This window comes from Protopterus annectens, chromosome 4.part0 (genome assembly GCF_019279795.1).
Source record: "Protopterus annectens isolate FY-2018-M chromosome 4.part0, PAN1.0, whole genome shotgun sequence".
In the NCBI taxonomy this organism is placed as follows: domain Eukaryota; kingdom Metazoa; phylum Chordata; order Ceratodontiformes; family Protopteridae; genus Protopterus; species Protopterus annectens.
In genome coordinates, this window is record NC_056733.1 from 654698757 (window position 1) to 654719325 (window position 20569).

At 38.9% G+C, this 20569-nt stretch overlaps 1 protein-coding gene across 1 annotated transcript in view; it reads right to left on the reverse strand.

Moving 5' to 3' along the window:
• MAPKAPK5 (MAPK activated protein kinase 5) overlaps positions 1–20569 on the reverse strand; it is a 1432063-nt gene that overhangs the window by 1138478 nt on the left and 273016 nt on the right. Inside the window, exon 5 of the mRNA XM_044068618.1 lies at positions 7290–7398. Coding sequence (XP_043924553.1) covers positions 7290–7398 — 109 coding nt within the window. The remainder of the gene's footprint in view (positions 1–7289; positions 7399–20569) is intronic.

A 20569-nucleotide genomic window follows, 5' to 3' on the forward strand; every position in this document is an offset into this window, starting at 1 on the left:
CCAAATTAGGCTCCTTCAAACTTCTGGAAGACCTCACAAACCTCAAGGAAGCCACAGAAGCAGATTACTGGGGTGAGGCATGGGCTGCAAAATATCCTGGGTCCGGAAGGTGGAGGCCTGGACCTGATGAAGGAATAGTTCCAGGGAAAACTCTGGATCCAGTGTAATAAGAAAGAAAGGCAAGTGGAGCTGACCTGACACTGGACTGTCTGAAAGCCATGGGATGGGAATATTCCACGCTGGAGAAACAGCTGGATCCAGGACCAGAGCTATAATGGAAGGAAATCAGTGCCAGCTAAGCTGGTTGTGGTAAGGGCCTTGGGGCCTTTGGATCTGGCATGCTTTCCAAGGGAAAGTTCACAGCAAATTTGCAGGCTTCCTTCTGTTTTTTTTTTTTCTTTACTTCACTCTTCCAGTCTTTATTTTTCTCTCTCTCTGCTTTTCCTGTCCTTGTTGGAATCCCTGTCCTTCTCCTCCTTCTTATCTAAAGTCTTCTTGAAGGGAGAAAATGATGCAGCCGGCCAGATAGGGGCTGGAGAAGCATGCAACATTCCCCTTACACAAGTTTGACTCTCTGGTCAATGAGAAAGTACAGTTGTGTACACTTACCATAAATGTAGATGTTTGAGTGTATTCACTGTTGCATTCATTACATTTGGATTATCTGCTTGCAGTAGCCCTCAGTCGGCCTGATTAACAAAGTCTTGGGTCCTACGTTGGTTGCTGTCTCTTCTTCAGTGATGTCAGGTCGTCAGGGGTATAAAACATGCAGCCGACGTCATTACAATTTTCTTGCCCCAGATGTCAGGTGCCCCCCTAATGGGAAGCAATAAAATCTATAAATATACAAGGTTATACCTCAAACAAAAAAGCAAATACACCAAAAATCTTTTAAGCATTGAAAAGGAGAGAAGAGGTATAGCCAAACGAAGTCAGGGGGCTGGAGGGAGGGTAACCAGGACTGCAACAGTGAATACACACGAACATCTACATTTATGGTAAGTGTACACAACTGTACTATGTTCTTCGTGTTTCACTGTTGCAGTCATTACATTTGGATAGATTCCCAAAGTTAAGGATGGGAGGAAGAATTTAGATAGCATTAGTACCAGCTATAACACCCTGTAAAACTGCAGTGGCAAAGCCAGCTCTGGATTTAGAGAAAATTGGCAAATGGTAATGCTTGGTGAAAGTATGTACAGACCTCCAGGTAGCAGCTTCTAGGATGTGCTTGCTAGGTACGCCTCTGAAAAAGGCTGTAGAGGTAGATGCAGCCCTGGTTGAGTGGGATCTGACCCCCTGTTGGATAAGTTTTCCATGGTGCTTACAGCAGAAGTGAATGCAATGGCCTATCCATTTGGAGATGGTTCGCTTTGAAATAGCCTTCCCCTCTGTTCCTGCAGCAAATGCCACCAGCAGTTGTTCAGATTTCCTTTGCGGTTTAGACCTGTCCAAGTAGAATCTAAGTTGTCTGTGCACATCTAAGGAGTGCAGTATCTGTTCCATTGTTCTGTGGATTAGGAAAGAAGGTAGGCAAATGAATGGACTGATTAAAGGCCACACTGGATACCACCTTTGGCATGAAAGAAGGATTGGCCCTGAGGGACACCCTGTCCACATGAAAGATGATGCAAGGCTCCACTGCCATAAGGGCCTGTAATTCAGATACCCTTCTTGCTGAAGTGATGGCTAAAAGGGAAGCTGTTTTCCAAGAAAGGAATATTAAATCTGCAGTAGCAGCTGGCTCGAAAGGAGGAAGGGTGAGTTTCTCCAATACAAAGCTAAGGTCCCTGGCTGGAGTTGGAGCTCTCCTGGGTGGTCTTAAATTTTTGGCCCCCCTGAGGAACTGCTTGAGCAATGGAAGTGTTCTGTGTTGTAATGAGGTGGAATGGCTGAGGCGTGAATTTTTATTGAGGAAAAAGACAAGCCCTTGTGAAGCATCTCAGTTAAGTATTGTAAAATCTGAGGTAAATTGGGCACTGCTGTGCTCATCCCTTGAGATTGGCTCCAGGCACAGAATCTTTTCCATTTTTCAGCATAAGATTTTCTAGTACTAGGCCTCCTTGCCGCTAAAATGACATCCATCACTGGTTTACTGAGGGATGGTAAAGGAGAGCTTAGGTAATTAGTCAGGCTGCTAGATTCAGTGTTTGAAGCTGAGGGTGCAGAATCTGGCTCTCCTGCTGAGACAGCAGGGTAGGAGTCTGAGGCAGGTGCCATGGGGCCAACAGTGACACACTGCACAGAAGGGGGTACCAGTGTTGGCGTGGCCAGGCTGGTGCAATCAAAATCATCCTTGGCTTGTCTTGTCTGATCTTCAGTAGTACTTTGAAGAGCAGAAGAGGAAAGGCATAAACTGATAGATTTTTCCAGATGAAGGACAGAGCAACCACTTTCCAAGCTTGTCTGTGGGGAGTCCTTGCACAACATTTTTCCAATTGATAGTTCTGGGGGGAGGCAAACAGGTCTATATCTGGGCTCCCCCATTTTCTTGTCAACATGTTGAAAATCCTTGGTTCCAGTTTCCACTCGTGTGGGTCCATGAGGGTTCTGCTTAGTCCATCTGCCAGTGTATTTAGTTTTCCTGGCAGAAATTGAGCTTGTAGATGTACTTGGTAGCTCAAGGCTGTGTTCCACAATGCCATGGCTAGTCTGCAGAGGGGGTAAAAGTATGTGTACCCCCCCTGCTTGTTTATGTACTACATAACAGTGGTGTTGTCCGTCTTTACCATTAATTGTCCTGGAAAAATGTGGTCCATGAAGGCTGTCAGAGAATTCTGTACAGCTAACATTTCTTTATGATTGATGTGAATGTGCATTTGAGTTGGGTTCCATTTGCCCTGACTGTACTTCCCTGCCAGGTGCACCCCCCCCCAATGCATAGTCTGATCCGTCTGTTGTTAGGGTTTGGGCAGCAGGGGGTAGTGTGAATGGTAGTCCTTTGTTTTGGTGGCAGGCCTCTGCCCACCAAAGGAACTCTAGGCGTAGACATGGAATGATAGGAATCATTGCTTCTAGATCCTGAGAATGTTGACACCATAGGCTTTTTAGATACCATTGTAGTTTCCTCATATGCAGTCTTGCATATGGAATTAGAAGCATGCAGGAGGCAATGAACCCCAAGGCTTGTAGCATTTGCCTTGCAGACAGCAGGGTTTTTGTGACCACTTGTTTGAAGTAGGTTGTCAAGTGAATTTGTTTCTCTGGTGTGAGGAAAGCCATCTGGGAAGTTGTATTCATGCTTGTTCCCAGGAATATAATTTGTTGACAGGGTAACAGGTGTGATTTCTTTCTGTTTATGGTGTACCCCAGACAAGTTACCACCCTCTGTACAAAAGCCAGATGATTCAAAAGTATGTCCTGGTTTTCTGCCTGAATTAGACAATCGTCCAGGTAATGGTATATTTGAATATTTCTTTGCCTGCAAAATGCAATGACTGGAGCTAGGCACTTTGTGAATACCCTGGGCGCAGTAGATAAGCCAAAGGGTAGTGCAGAGAACTGACAGTGCGTGTAGCCTGCTTTGAAACGTAGGTATCTTCTGCAAGATTCCCTGACTGAGATGTGCAGGTATGCTTCCTTTAAATGTATTGTTGCCAACCAGGCATCTTTGCTTAGCATAGGAAGCAACTGGTGAAGAGTCAGCATCTTGAATTTTGGAATCACCAAAAAGGTGTTTACAGTAGGCAGGTCCAGGATAGGATGCCATGAATTGTCTTTTCTGGGTACCAGGAAAAATCTCAAGTAGAAACCTTGTCCCTTTTTCTCTTCTGGTACAAATTGAATAGCCCCTATGCTTAAGAGAGAGAGTACTTGCTTTTGGGTCTCTGCTCACTGCTTTGGAGGTAGATCCGGCCAACCGCTTGGAGATGGTGATGGTGATGAGTGGAAGTGAAATCTGTATCCTTGGGACACTATATTTAAAACCCATTTGTCTTGGGTAATGAGTCCCCAGTTCTTTGCATGAAGTACAATCTTTCCCCCCCAAAGGGGCAGTCAGTTGAGAAGTGCTTGGAAGTTTTAAAAAATATGTCATTGAGAGAGTTTACCATGGGGGGAGTTTTATTACTCCCAAATTTGGAAGTGGAGGCCCCCCACTGCTTAGTCCTGACTGAAGCCTGGGTGCTCTGCTGGATCTGGGTTTGGACTGAGAAGGTCTGGAAGAGGCAGGAAAGGACCAATTCTTAGAAGGTCAATGTCTACTAAATCTTGGAGGTTGTACTTGTAAAAAGTCTTTAACAGTTTGCATAGATTTAGCTTTTTCCTCCATCTTTTTAAGAACTTCTTCTGCCTTGTTGCCAAACAGGTGGCCCTGATTTAAGGGAGCATTCAGTAATTTTGTTTTAACATGATCTGGCAAGGGATTGCTCCTTAAGCCAAGCTTGCCTTCTAAGTACAGACCCAGTTACCGCAGCCCTGCAAGATGCCTTAAGTGAATCAAAACCACATTGCAATGTATGTTTACCAACTTGTTCAGCAGAATGCATAAAATCCTGTAAATCCTTATTTTCAGCACAATCAGGAATCAATATCATTTTCTGTTTAAGCAATCCAATAATATGCAGCTGATACTTTAACATATGAAACTGGCAATTCAAGGCCCTAATGGCCAAAGTTTCAGAAGTGTATACCTCTTACCCCATCTATCCAGCGCCCTGGAGTCTCTATCAGAGGGATAGGATTTTTGGCAGTAGTAGCTTTAATGCCCTTGGGTCCCTGTGAAATGGTTTCAGGATCCACAGTAGGATTTTTGAAAAGGAACTTGAGAGAGTCAGGAACCCTGTAACATCTATCAGGTTTTCTGGAAGCAGGAGGTAAAGAGTCAGGGGCCATGCTAGATTCCGAAAAGACATCATCAACAATGTCCAGTACAGGAGGTATAGCTAAAGGCCTGTGCTGGGGCAGGAGTAAGAAATCCCTAAGCCTCTTTTTAGAATCAGGGAAATCCTGACTTTCCCAACGAAAAAGCTCCCTGAGAGTATGCAAGGTTTCACCAAAAGAGAAATCCTCTGGGGGAGAAGCAGAGGGAATAGAGTCCTCAGCATCAGAATCCTCATAGATAGGAGGAAACAGAAATTTCAGAGTCCTGGTCAGAAGTATCATAAGCAAACTCGTCCTAGGTCTCTTAGAGGGGGAAGGTTGGCTTCCCCTGATTAAAATAAGGTCTTCAGTCATTCTTATCATTTGTTCTTTAGGCATAGAGGCCTGACCATGCTGTCTGGGCATCAGTTTTCTAGGCACGGTTAGAGTTTTAGGCCTTGAAGAAGAAGATAGCGCTGGTTTAATATGCAAGTCAGTAGGCCTGAATACACCCTCAAAAGCCAGTGCCTGCACAGCGGCTCCGAACTCATCCAAGGTAGAGACATCCACAGGTTCCACAGTTGAAGCATCATACCGGACTCCGAATGGGTCTCAGTAGAGGCCTGCGGATCTGAAGTAGCGGGTATCAGGGGCTGTAAAAGCACCTCACTGAGTACCAGCGAACTGGGCGTCCTGTTTCTTTCTTTATCTTTGCGCTTTTTCGGAATGTCGGTAGGCTTACCGAAGACATACCAGAATAATTGAACCGAGTACCAAAAAATTTAGAAGCGCAAATATACCGATGACGGATAGTTTGTGGTTTAAATAAGGCACAAAACTGACAGCAAGGTACGTCGTGGTCAGGGCCTAGGCAAGGAATACAGTACGAATGAAAATCTTTATGAGGTATTTGCTTTCCACAAGAAATGCAATTATTTACTATTATTGACATCAGTTTAGAGCAAGAAAAGGTTTCCCCAATGGGGTACTTAGCTTTTAGTTGAAGACTTCGGTTCTGAAACTCGAAAACGAAAATTTCAGGAGTCGGCCGACTGGCACTTGCGAACTGCTTCTGCTTTGGGCACTGCATGGCAAGAAAGACTGGGGTAATTACGTCAGCTGCATGTTTTATACCCCTGACGACCTGACGTCACAGAAGAAGAGACAGCAACCAACGTAGGACCCAAGACTTTGTTAATCAGGCCGACTGAGGGCTACTGTAAGCAGATTACCCAAATGTAATGACTGCAACAGTGAAACACGAAGAACATCCCTGGGACCAAAGGCTATGCAAATCTGACAATCGGAATCAAGGTGGAATGCTCCTAGGCAATAAACACAATGCTCATGGGAGTCTTGGGGTGCCAATTTCTGCCCACACCCCAGACACTTTTTTGAAACCTAAAGCCTTGTCCATTACTCCTATATAGACTAACAACAATAGAAATTATAAAAGACAAGATATAAGACAGCATTCAGTAATCAGAACAATTGACACTAACTTATAAAACTAGTAATTAGAGGTTTTTTTTTCTTTTTAAGACCAAAAAACAGCAAAAGCTCACAAATAGAAAATGTAGAAAAATTTCACATATATAGAAACTCACACAACTAAATACAGAGTCAAAATGGACTCACAAACTAGAAGAAAAACAACTTCCTGCACTCACAAAGATTAATCACTAACACTATGCTAACATGACAGGAGAACAATATACAGAATACTGAAGAAAAATCACTTAGCTGTAGAGCTTCATAAAGTGTGTCTGACACTGGAAATGAGATCTGAGGAGACTTAAGAGATGCAGGTCATTATGGGAGAGATGGTGGAGTTTCACAGCTGAAGATTCTGAGAAGCCAGCTTCAGATCCAGCTGGATCAGATATACCCACAGTTTGACATGGAAGGAAAAGACAACATCAGATCTTATTTTATTAACTTCATTTATGGCCGAGAGGCGAGATTATGTTGGTTTGAACATGTGCTGAGGAGGGATGCTCAGTATATTGGGAAAGGGATGCCAAGGATGAAGCTGCCAGGTAAGAGGAAAAGAAGAAGGCCTAAGTTAAGGTTTATGGATGTGGTGAGAGAGGGCATGCAGGTGGTTGGTGTGACAAAGAAAGATGCAGAGGACAGGAAGAAATGGAAACAGATGATCCACTGTGGTGACCCCCAATGGGAACAGCCAAAAGAAAAAGATGAAGATTTATGGCTTGACTTACTGTATTTAACAACAAACATTTAGAGACATTTGTTTAAAAAAATAGAAATTTTTTATAATCTAAGCACCACACTGTTGCATAATCATATAAGCAACGCTTAACCAAAAGTTTTTTTGGGCCACTTAAGAAATGTGTCATAAGTGCTATCAAATGTATTACAAGTTCCTCACATTTCATTATTTTAGTGATCCAAGTCTCCATTCAACAACGATCCAAACTTATTGTCTTTAACACTGAATGGCATTTTTCTTTTTACCTCTAACTTACCTGTTTTGTAACTTGGCTTGCCTGTTTTTCTGTAAAGTGCCGATGCTGACTTATTCTGTGGAAAAGTTCTCCTCCTTCCATCATCTCCATTACAATTAGGAGTCGAGGTCTGTTTGAAACAAAGAAAACTTCTGTTCACTACATTCAAATTTTTTTTAACATCTCAACCAGCCATCAAGGAGTAAAGATAAAAGGGTAGCACATGAAAATTCCAACAGCTAGAAACAGGATTCAAAAAGAAGCAAAATAGTGAGGAAAAATATATAACCAATTCATCTTAGAAAGCAAACAAAAACATTAAAAATAAAGGTAATGTACATGTACAGGCAGGTAGAAACAGGAGGAGGAAAGCTGAAATAAAAGACAAAATGCATTTGTGTGAGCATGCATAGCATAGCCATAGATGTTCCAGTAGGGCTAAAGTATGACTCTACCCAATACAGTTAGATGCAGTGAGGATATGGGTGGATGTCTGCCTTCCATTCTTAAGTTCCAGAATTTCCCAACATTCCACTCCAGAGTTTGAACTCCTCCTTAACAGTGGACTGAAGTACAGCTAAGGAGGGCAGCAGCCTGCATCATTTTCATTTATTTTTTGGTAGGTTCTGAAAGTTACGTACTTAGCATTATGACAGATATGGATGAACAGGTCTACTCTCATTAACAGCAAAGTTTCTTGAAACAGTGCTCAAACCCAAAGGCCGTTACAAAACAATGATTCATTAAAGGTGATGCTATACATATCATTCCCCATTGAAGTATCAAGTTTGATATTAAAGGAGAAAATAACAGGTGATAGTCTAATTATCTACAGGCAGTTTACTCCAAATCATGGAGACCACAGTTGTTAAGTATTTGTTCAGTATGTTCTTAATATAATAAGGCGTACTGAAAGTTATCTTGGCTGTGTGATCTTAAGTCAGTACATAATGAAATGCTGAAAATAGATTGTAGGAACTCATTATTAAAAATGTTATGTGCAACTATTGCTTTACCTCTCATGTAACTGTAGTGAACAGAATATAATTTCAATTCCTTACACCTATCACTACAGCTTAGAGCTAACTTTGGCAAACTTCAGATATCTTGGCACTCTGCATGTTTCAAGAAAAGAAAAAAAGAAAAAAAAATACCAAATAATCAGAAGCCAAAAAGAACAGACCAACCACCTTGTGAACCACGATTTATTCCAATATGTTGAGCGCTTTCTTCCCCACTAAAGGGACTTCCTCAGAACAATGTAAAACAAACACCCCAGCTCATTTTATACTCCACCCTAATTAAACAATTAAGTCACTAATTATTAAAACCATCAAAAAATACATCAAGTAATACATTTAAAAATACATTTAAAACAGACAAAACACATTCACAAATTGTAATTAAAAATTTAAACATGGAAACTTCATTGTGTTTATGTATAACTAATATATAAAAAAATATATAATGTTGGGTTACCAACATAATCTATATGTTCCTCATTTACCACAAAATATTACGTAACTTTAAAATACTAGAAATAGTGATCATTTTATTTATTCCAGGGTAATGGGAAGCATTTAAAAGCAGTTGCCATTTTAATTCCATAATATCTAGATGCACATCTAATATTCTTCCCTGCACATCTTTTTGTAGCTGTTGTACCACCATAAATTTAAACGTATGTCCTGCATTTGTATGTATATGTCTGTACAATGGATTTGTGATTCTATTATTCCTTACGTCACCTAGATGTTCACCTATACTCACTTTAAATTTCCTACAGGTTTTCCCAATATAAAATACGGGGCAGTCCTGACATTTAGCCATGTATGTCACATTGGTGGAATTACAGTTAAAATGTCCATTTATACATATTGTTCTTCCATTTAACTTAAAATCTTTCCCTGTTTCCAAAATGAATGAACAGTACATACAGCTATTGCACTTGAAATTACCCATGGCTCTGTTGACTGGACATTTTAACTGTAATTCCACCAATGTGGCATATATGGCTAAATGTCAGGACTGCCCCGTATTTTATATTGGGAAAACCTGTAGGAAATTTAAAGTGAGTATAGGTGAACATCTAGGTGACATAAGGAATAATAGAATCACAAGTCCATTGTACAGACATATACATACAAATGCAGGACATACGTTTAAATTTATGGCAGTGCAACAGCTGCAAAAAGATGTGCAGGGAAGAATATTAGATGTGCATCTAGATATTATGGAATTAAAATGGAAACTGTTTTTAAATGCTTCCCATTACCCTGGAATAAATAAAATGCTCACTATTTCTCGTATTTTAAAGTTGCATAACATTTTGGGGTAAATGAGGGACATATAGATTATGTTGGTAACCCAACATTATATATTTTTTTATATTAGTTATACATAAAAACAATGAAGTTTCCATGTTTAAGTTTTTAATTACAGTTTGTGAATGTGTTTTGTCTGTTTTAAATGTATTACTTGATGTATTTTTTGATGGTTTTAATAATTAGTGACTTAATTGTTTAATTTAGGGTGGAGTATAAAAAGAGCTGGGTGTTTCTTTTACATTGTTCTGAGAAAGTCCCTTTAGTGGGGAAGAAAGTGCTCAACATATTGGAATAAATTGTGGTTCACAAAGTGGTTGGGTCTGTTCTTTTTGGCTTCTGATCACTCTGCATGTTTCCATGTTACTAAGTTCCTTCACTCTGAATCTAATGCATCACCCTGAGACCCTCCTCACTAGAATTTCCAACACACAGCAAAGAGGACAAAGCCAAACAAACCTTCAACCCAAGTCAGCAAGGAGGATAAGGAAGGAAGGGGAGTATGTTAATGAGGATATATCTTTTTATCCAGGTCTACTGTTTTGGTAAGTAAACAACATTCGTATCGGTTTTGAGAAGGTCCATCATTATTAATGCCTTATGGGAGTATTCCCCTGATTACTTTGACTCCAAATGAAGACCCTGACCTTGAAATCACATCTAGCTGGCAGCATTTTGCAAAAGTAATTGGTGTAGACCACATAGCTGCTACAACAATATCATGCAAGGCTGTATTACGGAAAATGACCAGAGCCATCAAGACATAATCACGTCTCTAGTACGAAGTGCCCCTGGAATAGAGTTTACAAACTTACCACATGTTTTGTAGCAAAACCCATTGCAACCTGTTTAGACACTTAGCTACAGTCACTGTAGATACCTCACTTCCACATGTACATTACACTCCGTTTACTATAATATACAGAGTTTTTCGACATAACTTATCTAAACTACTCTGTCACTGCTTACATTACTGCCTTTGTTTGAGAAATATTTTGTGTTTCACCCAGGCTGAGCCTGAAATTGATAAATATTGATCAGTACACTGCCCTGGTAAACAAATATAAATAAAAACATAAATTAAATTAAAAACAATGAACTACTGAGAATCTCTTCCAATATATTGTTGTTTGTATACATCTATGAAACCAAAAAAATGTGGTCCACAGCGGAAAGAAGGTAAATAAAAGTCCAGTAGGTAAAATGCAACGAACAAATTTATTGGATGAAAACCACACAGTAATAAATCCCTCAAGCGCTTTCACTCAGTGCAATACTGAGCTTTATCAAGATGAACACCATATAACAACTGCTCCTATTTAAATACTTAAAAATAATCATGTGATCAATTAAATTAAAAAACTAATTGATAAAATATCACTTGCAAGTACTTGGTATTAAAAGGGCTACATATAAAACCAGTTAAATAGCCTTGCCAAAATATTTCTCATATATATAAAGGCTCGAAACATAAACTTCTTGCCAAACATTGTTCAACAAAAACAAAACAAAACAGAACATTAAATGGATCATATTGCGATCAAGATAATAAATAAATAATGAGTACTAAGTAAATATAAAGAAATAAATAACAAATAAATGAATAAATAAAAAATAATGAATAAATATAAAAAATAAAAATAAAAAATGTGTGTATCAATTCTTTGGGAGTGTGTTAAGTGTGTGAATATATCAATTTTATGTTATATTATTATAATTTGGCTCTTCTTAATTTCAAAACACTGCTCAAATTCAAGTTGTCATTAAGCCCTGGCCATTTTGCAGCGTCCAACCTTAGTTGCCATATAAGCTCTTTATATTCCAATTTACTCTCCCAATCACCCCCTCTACCATCCGGTGTTAGCTGCTCTAAAACAATAAATCTAAGCTCCATGTTGGGACAGAACAATGAATGCTTATAAAAAGCATTAGATTCCTTCTTCTTTGTGATGTCACATAAATGTTCATAAATTCTTCTCTTTAGTGTCCTTTCTATACAACTCCACAGATAATCTCTGCTGTTTAAGTTGCCAGGAAAGAAAAGAGTAAAACAGATAAACTGAAACAACCTTAGGCATAAAGGAAGGTTTGTGTACCCAGTTATTCTACCCCTGTGGAAGATTAGATAAGAAAACTAACCAAAACTTGCAATTCAGAATATGTTATTGTACAAGTGATGACCATGTAAAAAAGTGTTATCTAGCATTAAATATTTAATTCAGATGTTGATGTTGGGTCAAAAGGGGGCAAGAGGGGGAGTTTCTCCAATACAAAACAGAGATCTCATGGAGGAATGGAACCCTCTATAGCATATCTCAAGAAAAAAAAAAAAAAAGATTTTACAGGACAAAGAATGTCAGTCTGTTTAACCCTAACAGAAGATTGAGTTAAGGTCAAGTAAAACTTAATGGATGATTAATTAAGTCCAGAATCAGAGATATGCAAACAATATTCTAAAACAGAAGGTACAATAGTTTTGACAAGGTGAGAACTTTTTGCTGAAGCCCACAAAGAAAAAAACAGGTCCACGTGTTTTTATAAGTCTTCCTAGTGTTAGACCTCTGAAAAGATGCAATAATGTGTACCACCCTGAATGGAATGGCTGTACTATTGGCCATCAATGGAGAATCCATGTAGTCAGATGTCAACAGTGGAACTTCAGATGGCACTTGACAGCAACAGAAACCATAACTGTTAAAGTCAAAATGGAGCTATCAAAATAACTTTAGAATTGCGCTGTCTGGGGTTGAGAGACCCATCAGTGGTATCAGGAGACAATGATTAAGCCTGTTCACTAGTGAGTTGCCTTCCACTAGAATGCGGTATTTTGCAGAAAGTGAGTGATAATATTGTGCATTCCCAGACTCTCAATGCTTCTGAGCATAAAGGATAGGAGTGTCTCTTTGCTTTTCAATATAATAAATCATCAGTATCAAAATAACTACCACCATATCTACAATACTAAATAGGTAAACTGGTTCCGTCTGTAACCAGACACTCTACAGTCCGAGCTTGATAATGTTGCCCATTCCCCAGAAGAAGCATTCATCATGACTGCCACTAGTGGAATGGAAACATGAAATGGACTACTTGAATTTCATATCATCACTCCAGATGAGACATGAATGCTCTGGAGCTTTACTGAGTCACTGTGTCTCAAATCTGTGCCTACAGTACTCACTGCAATATTCCCATGTAATATCAGCTTAACTGTAGCACTGATACTGCCAATGCCATCAGTTCTAAGGTTGTTCTCTCTCTCTCTTTCATGACAAAACCATATATATACACACATTTATATAAAAAAAAGTGTTATATATCACATTGTTAACTTGTGATGTGACTTTAAATACATTAACAACAATGAAAAAATATTATAACACTTTCCATTATTATATACATGCATTACACGTACAGTTTCCATCTTAAAAGCTGTTCCTTTATTCTTATGCATTAAAACACACTGATATCCTTTTTAATTTTTAACAACCTATTATTTTATTAAGCATTATTTTGTATATATTGTTCGCAAATACACCATTTATTCTTAGAAAAATTACTTCTTCCGACTTTTAATGATCCTAACTCCAGAGCTTTTACCTTCCTTACAATATTCAGAACTTCATTTACAGCTGGTTTAATCTTTGTTTCAGCTTTCATGCAATAGCGTTCCTGGCTGCTAACAACATTAAACTTAAGGTCTTACTATGTCTCAACAATTCTATACCTAAACACTAACTCAAAAGCATTCTCTCTCCTTAGTTAATACAATACATTCTTCCAACAATTGTCAAGACATGCCCTTATATTCAGGTAACTCCACACATTCTGAGAAAATATGAAGGGATTGAGACAAAAAATGGGAAGCACATCTCTAACATCTGCTCATCTCTCAGTAGAAACTACTCTGAAGCCTACTTGGAGTACAAAAGTACCTGTGTGAACATTTATGTTCAACTATCCTATTTATTGGACTTTGTAGCATAGCTAGGGGCCTTACAAATTTCCTTCCACTGCTCTTTTATAATTTGTCATTTTAATCTGCCACCCTAGTCCATACCTTACTAATTATCTTTCTCAATAGCATCTTCTTTCCTTCATTACACTAAAAACATAAAACCTAACACAGGTGGTCTTTCAGTTGATAAATTGATGTATACATATGTCTGACACTCACACACACATATGTATATATATATATATATATATATATATATATATATATATATATATATATATATATACACACACACACACACACACACACACAACACACAGGTCTACCTCTAAATTTCAAAGTGTCAAAACTTCAAATTTCTTATGGTTGAAAGCATAAGATCGAAGTTTTGAAATTTCAAAATGTAAACAAAAAAAAAATATATATATATATATATATATATATATATATATATATATACACGTACACACACACATATACATATATGCATACACTCACACACATACAGACACATATGTATGTTTATGTATATATTTCTGCCGATCTTTGATATGGAAGGCATGCCGACTCTGGGAACCCTAACACCTATGTAGGGGACACTAAATATGTACGTGGTAATTTGTTTCAGAAAATTACAAAAAACATGAGGGCTTTGAGAGCCAATGTTTGGCACCTAAAGCTCTTTAAAGCTTACAAGCTAAAAAATATAACCCCTCGGGGACTCAGAATTTGGATTCAACCTCTAGTCAGCATGGTTGATGAAGAATTAACCAAAGATTGGGCCAAAACCCAACATGATGCGTCCATGTTATTTGTTGACACATTGGTCTCATACTATGAACGTATGGTGGAATTACAGACAACTGAAGTATATAATAGTTGTCTTGAAGCCCAAGCTTTTGAACAGGAGGAGTTTTATCACAACCATGTCAGGGAATTAGCTAAGGACCTAGCCATTTTGGAGACACAATTGGTAAAAAAGAAAACAAAAGTTTCAGCTTGATTTGAATGATTATGAAAAGGGTAAACATTTTATGGTTCAGAGAAATGTAAGATATTTTAATTCATCAAGTAGAGTCAATAAGAAAGAGATGCCCAGATCAATATTGAAGAAAAACACCTTTTCTACCAGTAGTGTCACGGATGAGGATACATCCTCAGTCACAGACTTTGAATGCCCTTCCAATCAGGGGTCTCCATTAGCCAAGCGCAAACCTTCAGTAGACCCTTTAGAAATAGGAAACGCAGGGGGGGCAGGAAACACAGGGGAAGGGGCTTGCAGTCTGCAACAGTTACTACAGAAGATAGTGAAATAATCAACAATGTGCACAACATATCCTCCTTTAAACTATCACCTGATCACAATAAAGTTTTTAACAAGGGTCTGAATTTTATGCCTTCCTCCTTTGTTTCTGAACAGATATTTGCGAATGAATTAAATGAATTTTGCAGACTGATCAATCTCAAAATATTTTTTGCAGATTCTGACCTCTCTCCAAGTTCTTCTGGTTTCCATTTTGGGAGGTCGACATTCCAACCACCCATGGACAAACATGTGGCCATATTCAGGGAATGTGTGATTAAAGATTTACATTTCTCCCCTGGATACCAGCCTACTAAACATAATCTGACTCTATCGGAGCGGAAAGGGTTACAGGAACTCAGTTCCAACCATGATATTGTCATCTTGCCAGCTGATAAAGGGGGAGGCATTGTGGTTATGGATCGGGTTATGTATATTGCTGAAGCCAATAAACAGTTATCAGATGCTAGGTTTTATATGCATATGGTAGTAGACCTGACTCCCAATTTTAAAACACTGATTGATTCTTTCCTGGATATGGCCACAGAAGAAGGAGTTATAGATCAACATACTTGTAAACAACTGAAGGTCACCAATCCCATTCCCCAATATCTTTACTTGCTGCCGAAAATACACAAACATCCCACATGCCCTCCGGGCCGACCAATTGTCTCAGGCAGAGGCTCTCTTATGGAGCCCTTGTCTGCATTTCTTACTCATTATCTTAAACCTCTATTGTTTATGGTCAGGTCCAGGCTTAAGGACGCAACTGAATTTTTGAACATCATTCAGGATACCCAGTTGGAATCGGATTGGTGGCTTTGCATGTTGGATGTCGCCTCCCAGTATACTAGCATCCCACATAAGGCTGGACTTTCAGCTATAGCTTTTTGGTTAGAAGAATCCAAGCTTTATTCTGTTGGATTTAACAACTTTTAATCAAAATGACTGAATATGTATTAACCAAAAACATTTTTTTCTTTGATGGTCAGATATATTGGCAAACCAGGGGTATGGCAATGGGGGCATCTTTTGCCCCGATATATGCGGACCTATTCATGGATTTTTTTTAACAAATATATATATATATGATACTGGTAACAACAAGTTTTCGGCAGAATTGGACATCTGGAGGAGATATTTAGATGATTGTTGGATGGTGTGGCGTGGTGATATACTTTTGGCTAATGAGTTTGCCCAATATTTGAACAGCAATTCATGAGGCATTAAGTTTACCTTGGAGATCCAATATCAAGAGATCATTTTTCTGGATGTTAAGATAACCAGACAAATTGATCATACTCTGGCTACAAGCGTGCATAGAAAGTTTTCACAATATAACTCTTCTAGTAACCATCCCCGCCACATCAACAACATCCCTAAATCCCAATTTATACACATGAAACGTATTTGTTCATCTACTAAATCCCATGCGGAATGTGAACAGGATCTTTGTGACAGATTTATTCAAATGGGATATAATAGATCACGACTTTACCAGACCATTCATGAGGTTAGGCATATGCCACGTTCTCAATTACTAACATATAAACATGAACAGGAGGCCTCTACCAGTTTCCCAGCTCAACTCATCAGATTTACAGTAACTTATGGAAATAATACCCCTTCATTCAGGAATATAGTTAATCATCATTGGGGTATTTTAAGAGCACATGCGTTTCTATCTGATATATTACCTGAAACATGTGCCTTTTCATATCGTAAAGGCAGGACGATGAATTCACATTTTACATACTACAAAAAACTTCACCCAATTGCATCTACACAAACCACTATATTTGGAGATCCATTGATTGGTTCATTTCCTTGTGGTCATTGTAGTGCATGTAGGTATATGGTCAAAATGAAAGAATTTTCAAGTGCCAACACTTCACGTGTTTTTCATATTAGGATTTTTGGTAACTGCAGTTCAGACTGGGTGGTATATTTGGCCAACTGTACATGCACCTCATTTTATGTAGGGCAAATTTCCCGACCACTGAGATTTCGTATTAGTGAGCATCGTAGTGCAATCAGAACTAAAAAGTTAATTAATGCTTTATACAAGCATACTTTGACTCACCAAACTGCCCAATTTCAATTTACCACTATAGACCAGATTCAGTTGCCGAAGATGTCTAAGGCAGGCTGGCATGACAAGCTAAACAACATGGAAACATTATGGATTACCAAATTGGATGCTTTGTTCAAACCTGGGTTAAATGAATATGGATAAAGCTTTCTGCTGGCTATGCATTTATATAATCAGTTGTTTAACACATGGACTTGAATTGGGGGTTTTCATGGTTTGAACTAGCTAATTTTCCCAATTAAATGGTAACTTACTATTTTTGTAGATTTTTTTATATATTTGTTTTATCTCATTTAAAAGTTGTTTTCATGAACTTATTTCTATAGGATTCTTTTAGGTGTGTATATATATCTTTAAATTTTTCAGTATATAAAGGACACCAGGATGCACTATTCAAACTTTTTTCCTTTTTTTGCACTGATGAAGGCCATTGTTCAGGCCGAAACTGGTTTGCAGCATTTTTGTTTGAATATGCCACAATAAAAAAAAGGTTTCTGCTTGCTCTAACCTTTGTGCTGGCTCGTTTCGTGTTTTTGACCAATGTACAGGACCACAGGAACTCTCTCTCTCTCTTACTGTCCAAGGACATAAGTTTCTAGTCTTTTATTTTAATAATTTTTTTGCTTGATCTCTTTGCAAATAATCCATGGACCTAAATACTTCATCTTTTTATGTCCCCATAAGTATGGGTATTGTTGAACTAACTCGGGTAGGCACATAATTCACTGGCATAGCCTTTGCTTTACTGTCATTTATTTTATATCCTGACAGTGCCTGAACTTGTCTTACAATATATGGCAAATTTTAATGCCATATTCAGGATTTATCAAGTACAAGATAACATTATCTGCAAACAAAACTATTTTTGTTGGCTACATATCAATTATGTCACTGAATTTGTGAGTCCCTTAGCTTTTAAGCTAAAGATTCCAAGTACATGGGAAATAAGAGACAGGAAAGGGGAAATCGCTACCTAGTCCATCTATTCAAACCAAGTTATCAGGAAGGACTCCTCCAACCTTTACTCGTCTCTGATCCATCACCTATTCTTCCTCTTAACTCTATTACACTATTTGGGAATACAAATGCTAATATTGCCCTACTTATGAATTCTGAGCAAATCCTATTAAATGCTTTATCTGCACCAAACTAATCAACAATAACAGATTACTGTGTATTCCAATTCCCTTTAAATCATCATCATTCTATTAAGAACTGTCACCCTTACACAAAACCGCAATGATAGATATATATCAATGTTGGAAATATTTTTGCAATTCTCTTAGCTAATACAGATAAAAGGAGGTAGAGTCAGCTTTTCAAGAACAACGCTGAGATCTCAAGGAGCAAAAATTGGCTTTCAAGGGGGTCTCATGTGAAACACTCCTGTCATACACTGCTCAACCACAAAGAGAGACAAAAGAGGGGGATCCATGGCCAAACAAGCCCATATGGCTGTCAGATACACTGACAGAAGCATATAACAAACCATTTCTAAGTAGTTCATCCACATATTTCAAAACCAGAGGGGGTCAAAACCCTTTTGGGACCTCTGTTACTGGTGAGGCACTACCAAGGAAAACTCTTTCACTTGCAAACATAAGATTTCCAGTTACAGTTTTTTTTTGCCTCCTTAAATTCCTACTGCACATCTTCATGCAACAAGTACCTGAAAGGTATCAAACCAGAATCATCTTGGCTGTCAGCTGCAATTGCTCTAAGCTGGGGTGTAAAATTCACTCCTGATGCTGTGTGAGCAAATACAGTCTGTGAGGGACCTTGAGGCAATTCCCTTTGGCCAATTTCATTATAGGGGGTAACCAACTTTGCCTGGGTCAAAAGGGAGTTCTGAATCTTTAGAAGCACCTTGGGAATCTTTGGAAAGTGTGGAAATGCATAAGAGAACATTCCTAACCATGGGAATGACAAAGCTTCTGTCTTCCAAGCATGGCTTCAGGGATGACTTTAACAGAATTGTTTTATTTGTCTGTTTTGAAAGTAGGCAAAGAGATCTACTTGAGGTGTTCTGCACATCTGGATCAAGTACTACAAGACCTCTACATGGAGCTTCCACTCGTGAGAGTCTGTCCAGGATCTACTCAGTCTGTCTGCTACTGTTTTCTGACAGAAAGTATGAAGTCTGAAGAGTCAGCACGTAGGCGATCACTGCCAACTGGCAAAGAGGGTATGACCTCGTACCGACTTGATTGTTCAGCTACCACATCATGGTAGTGTTGTCTGTCACCACTAGAAAACGTCCCGGAGTCCTAAGCGGTGAAGAATTATTATGGCATGAAACGCTGCCAATTTCTATTTTACATTTATGTGCTCTGGCATATCCTGAGGACCCCACAAGCCCCGCACTTTAATTCCCAGAGACACTGCTCCCCACTCAAAATCCGAAGAGTCTGTATGGCCAGACTGGACTGGCGTCTGAAGAGATAAAGGAAGTCCTGGACTCAGAGACAGCTGATCCCTACACCACTGCAGTTCATGTTTCACAAATCCCACTACTGGTACCTAGAAATCCAAGGGATGAAGTTGCTGGTTCTGGCATTTCTTCACGTACCAGTGAATTTTTTCTCATGTGTAGTCCAGCTACTGGTATCTAATACCTAGAAGTTTGAGGAACTCTCTTGCTGGGGCAAGGTCTAGAAGAGAGAAATCCAAGAAAATGCCATATTAAGTCAGAACTTTGTCTTCTGGCAAGAAGACCATCCTTTTTACTGTCTCTGTCAAAGAACTGTTTTCCTGGGCTGTCTGATAGAGTATGAGTAAGGGCGTTTGAAGATTCAATTTGAAGCCAAGGTGCAACCTTTTCCAAGGACTCCAAGCACCTGGATACAGAATCTGCACAAATTAGCAAATCATCCAAATAAGGACAAAATTGGATGCCTAGGATTCTGCAATACACAACCACCAGGGTCAGACACTTAGTAAGCACTCAAGGTACAGTACATAACCCAAAGGTTAATTCAGAAAAACAGATAATGTGAGCCAGATAAAGCAAACCTCAAATACGTCCTAAAACTGGGAACAGCAAGAATATGAAAAGCATACTTGAGACCAAGTGTCACCATGACACACTGGTATGGAATCAGTCCTAGCACTAAACTGTAAGGTGGGCATTTTGGATTATGGAACTTTTGCAAAGGTACTTAGAAAGGGCAAATCTAGGAGAGCGGATGTCCAAGAGTGCTCCTTTTTTGGTACCAAAAAGATTCTGGAGTAAAATTCTTTGTTTCCATGTAGAGCAGGCATGGGTTCTATGACCTCTGCTTCTACCATGTGAAAGACTACTGTGGGAAACATCTGTCTGGTCTGTTGGCTACGGGGGAATTCTCCTGAAAGGGGGAGGATTTTCCATCCACTGCAAAGAAACACGATGTTAACTACATCATTCAACCCTGGTGCTTTGTCAGCGTTTACCCTGATCTGCCAAAGTGCTTCTTTTTTGTTCCAACTATGTCTTAAAATCCCCACCCCTTGTATGATGTGTTTCCTGTTCCAGACCTGAAAAAAGGAACTTATTATAGTTGGGACACTTCAAAGTGTGTTTAAAAAACGCATTTCCACTATCCTTCTTTTTTATACTATAGTAGTACTCTTCAATCCTGGCACAGA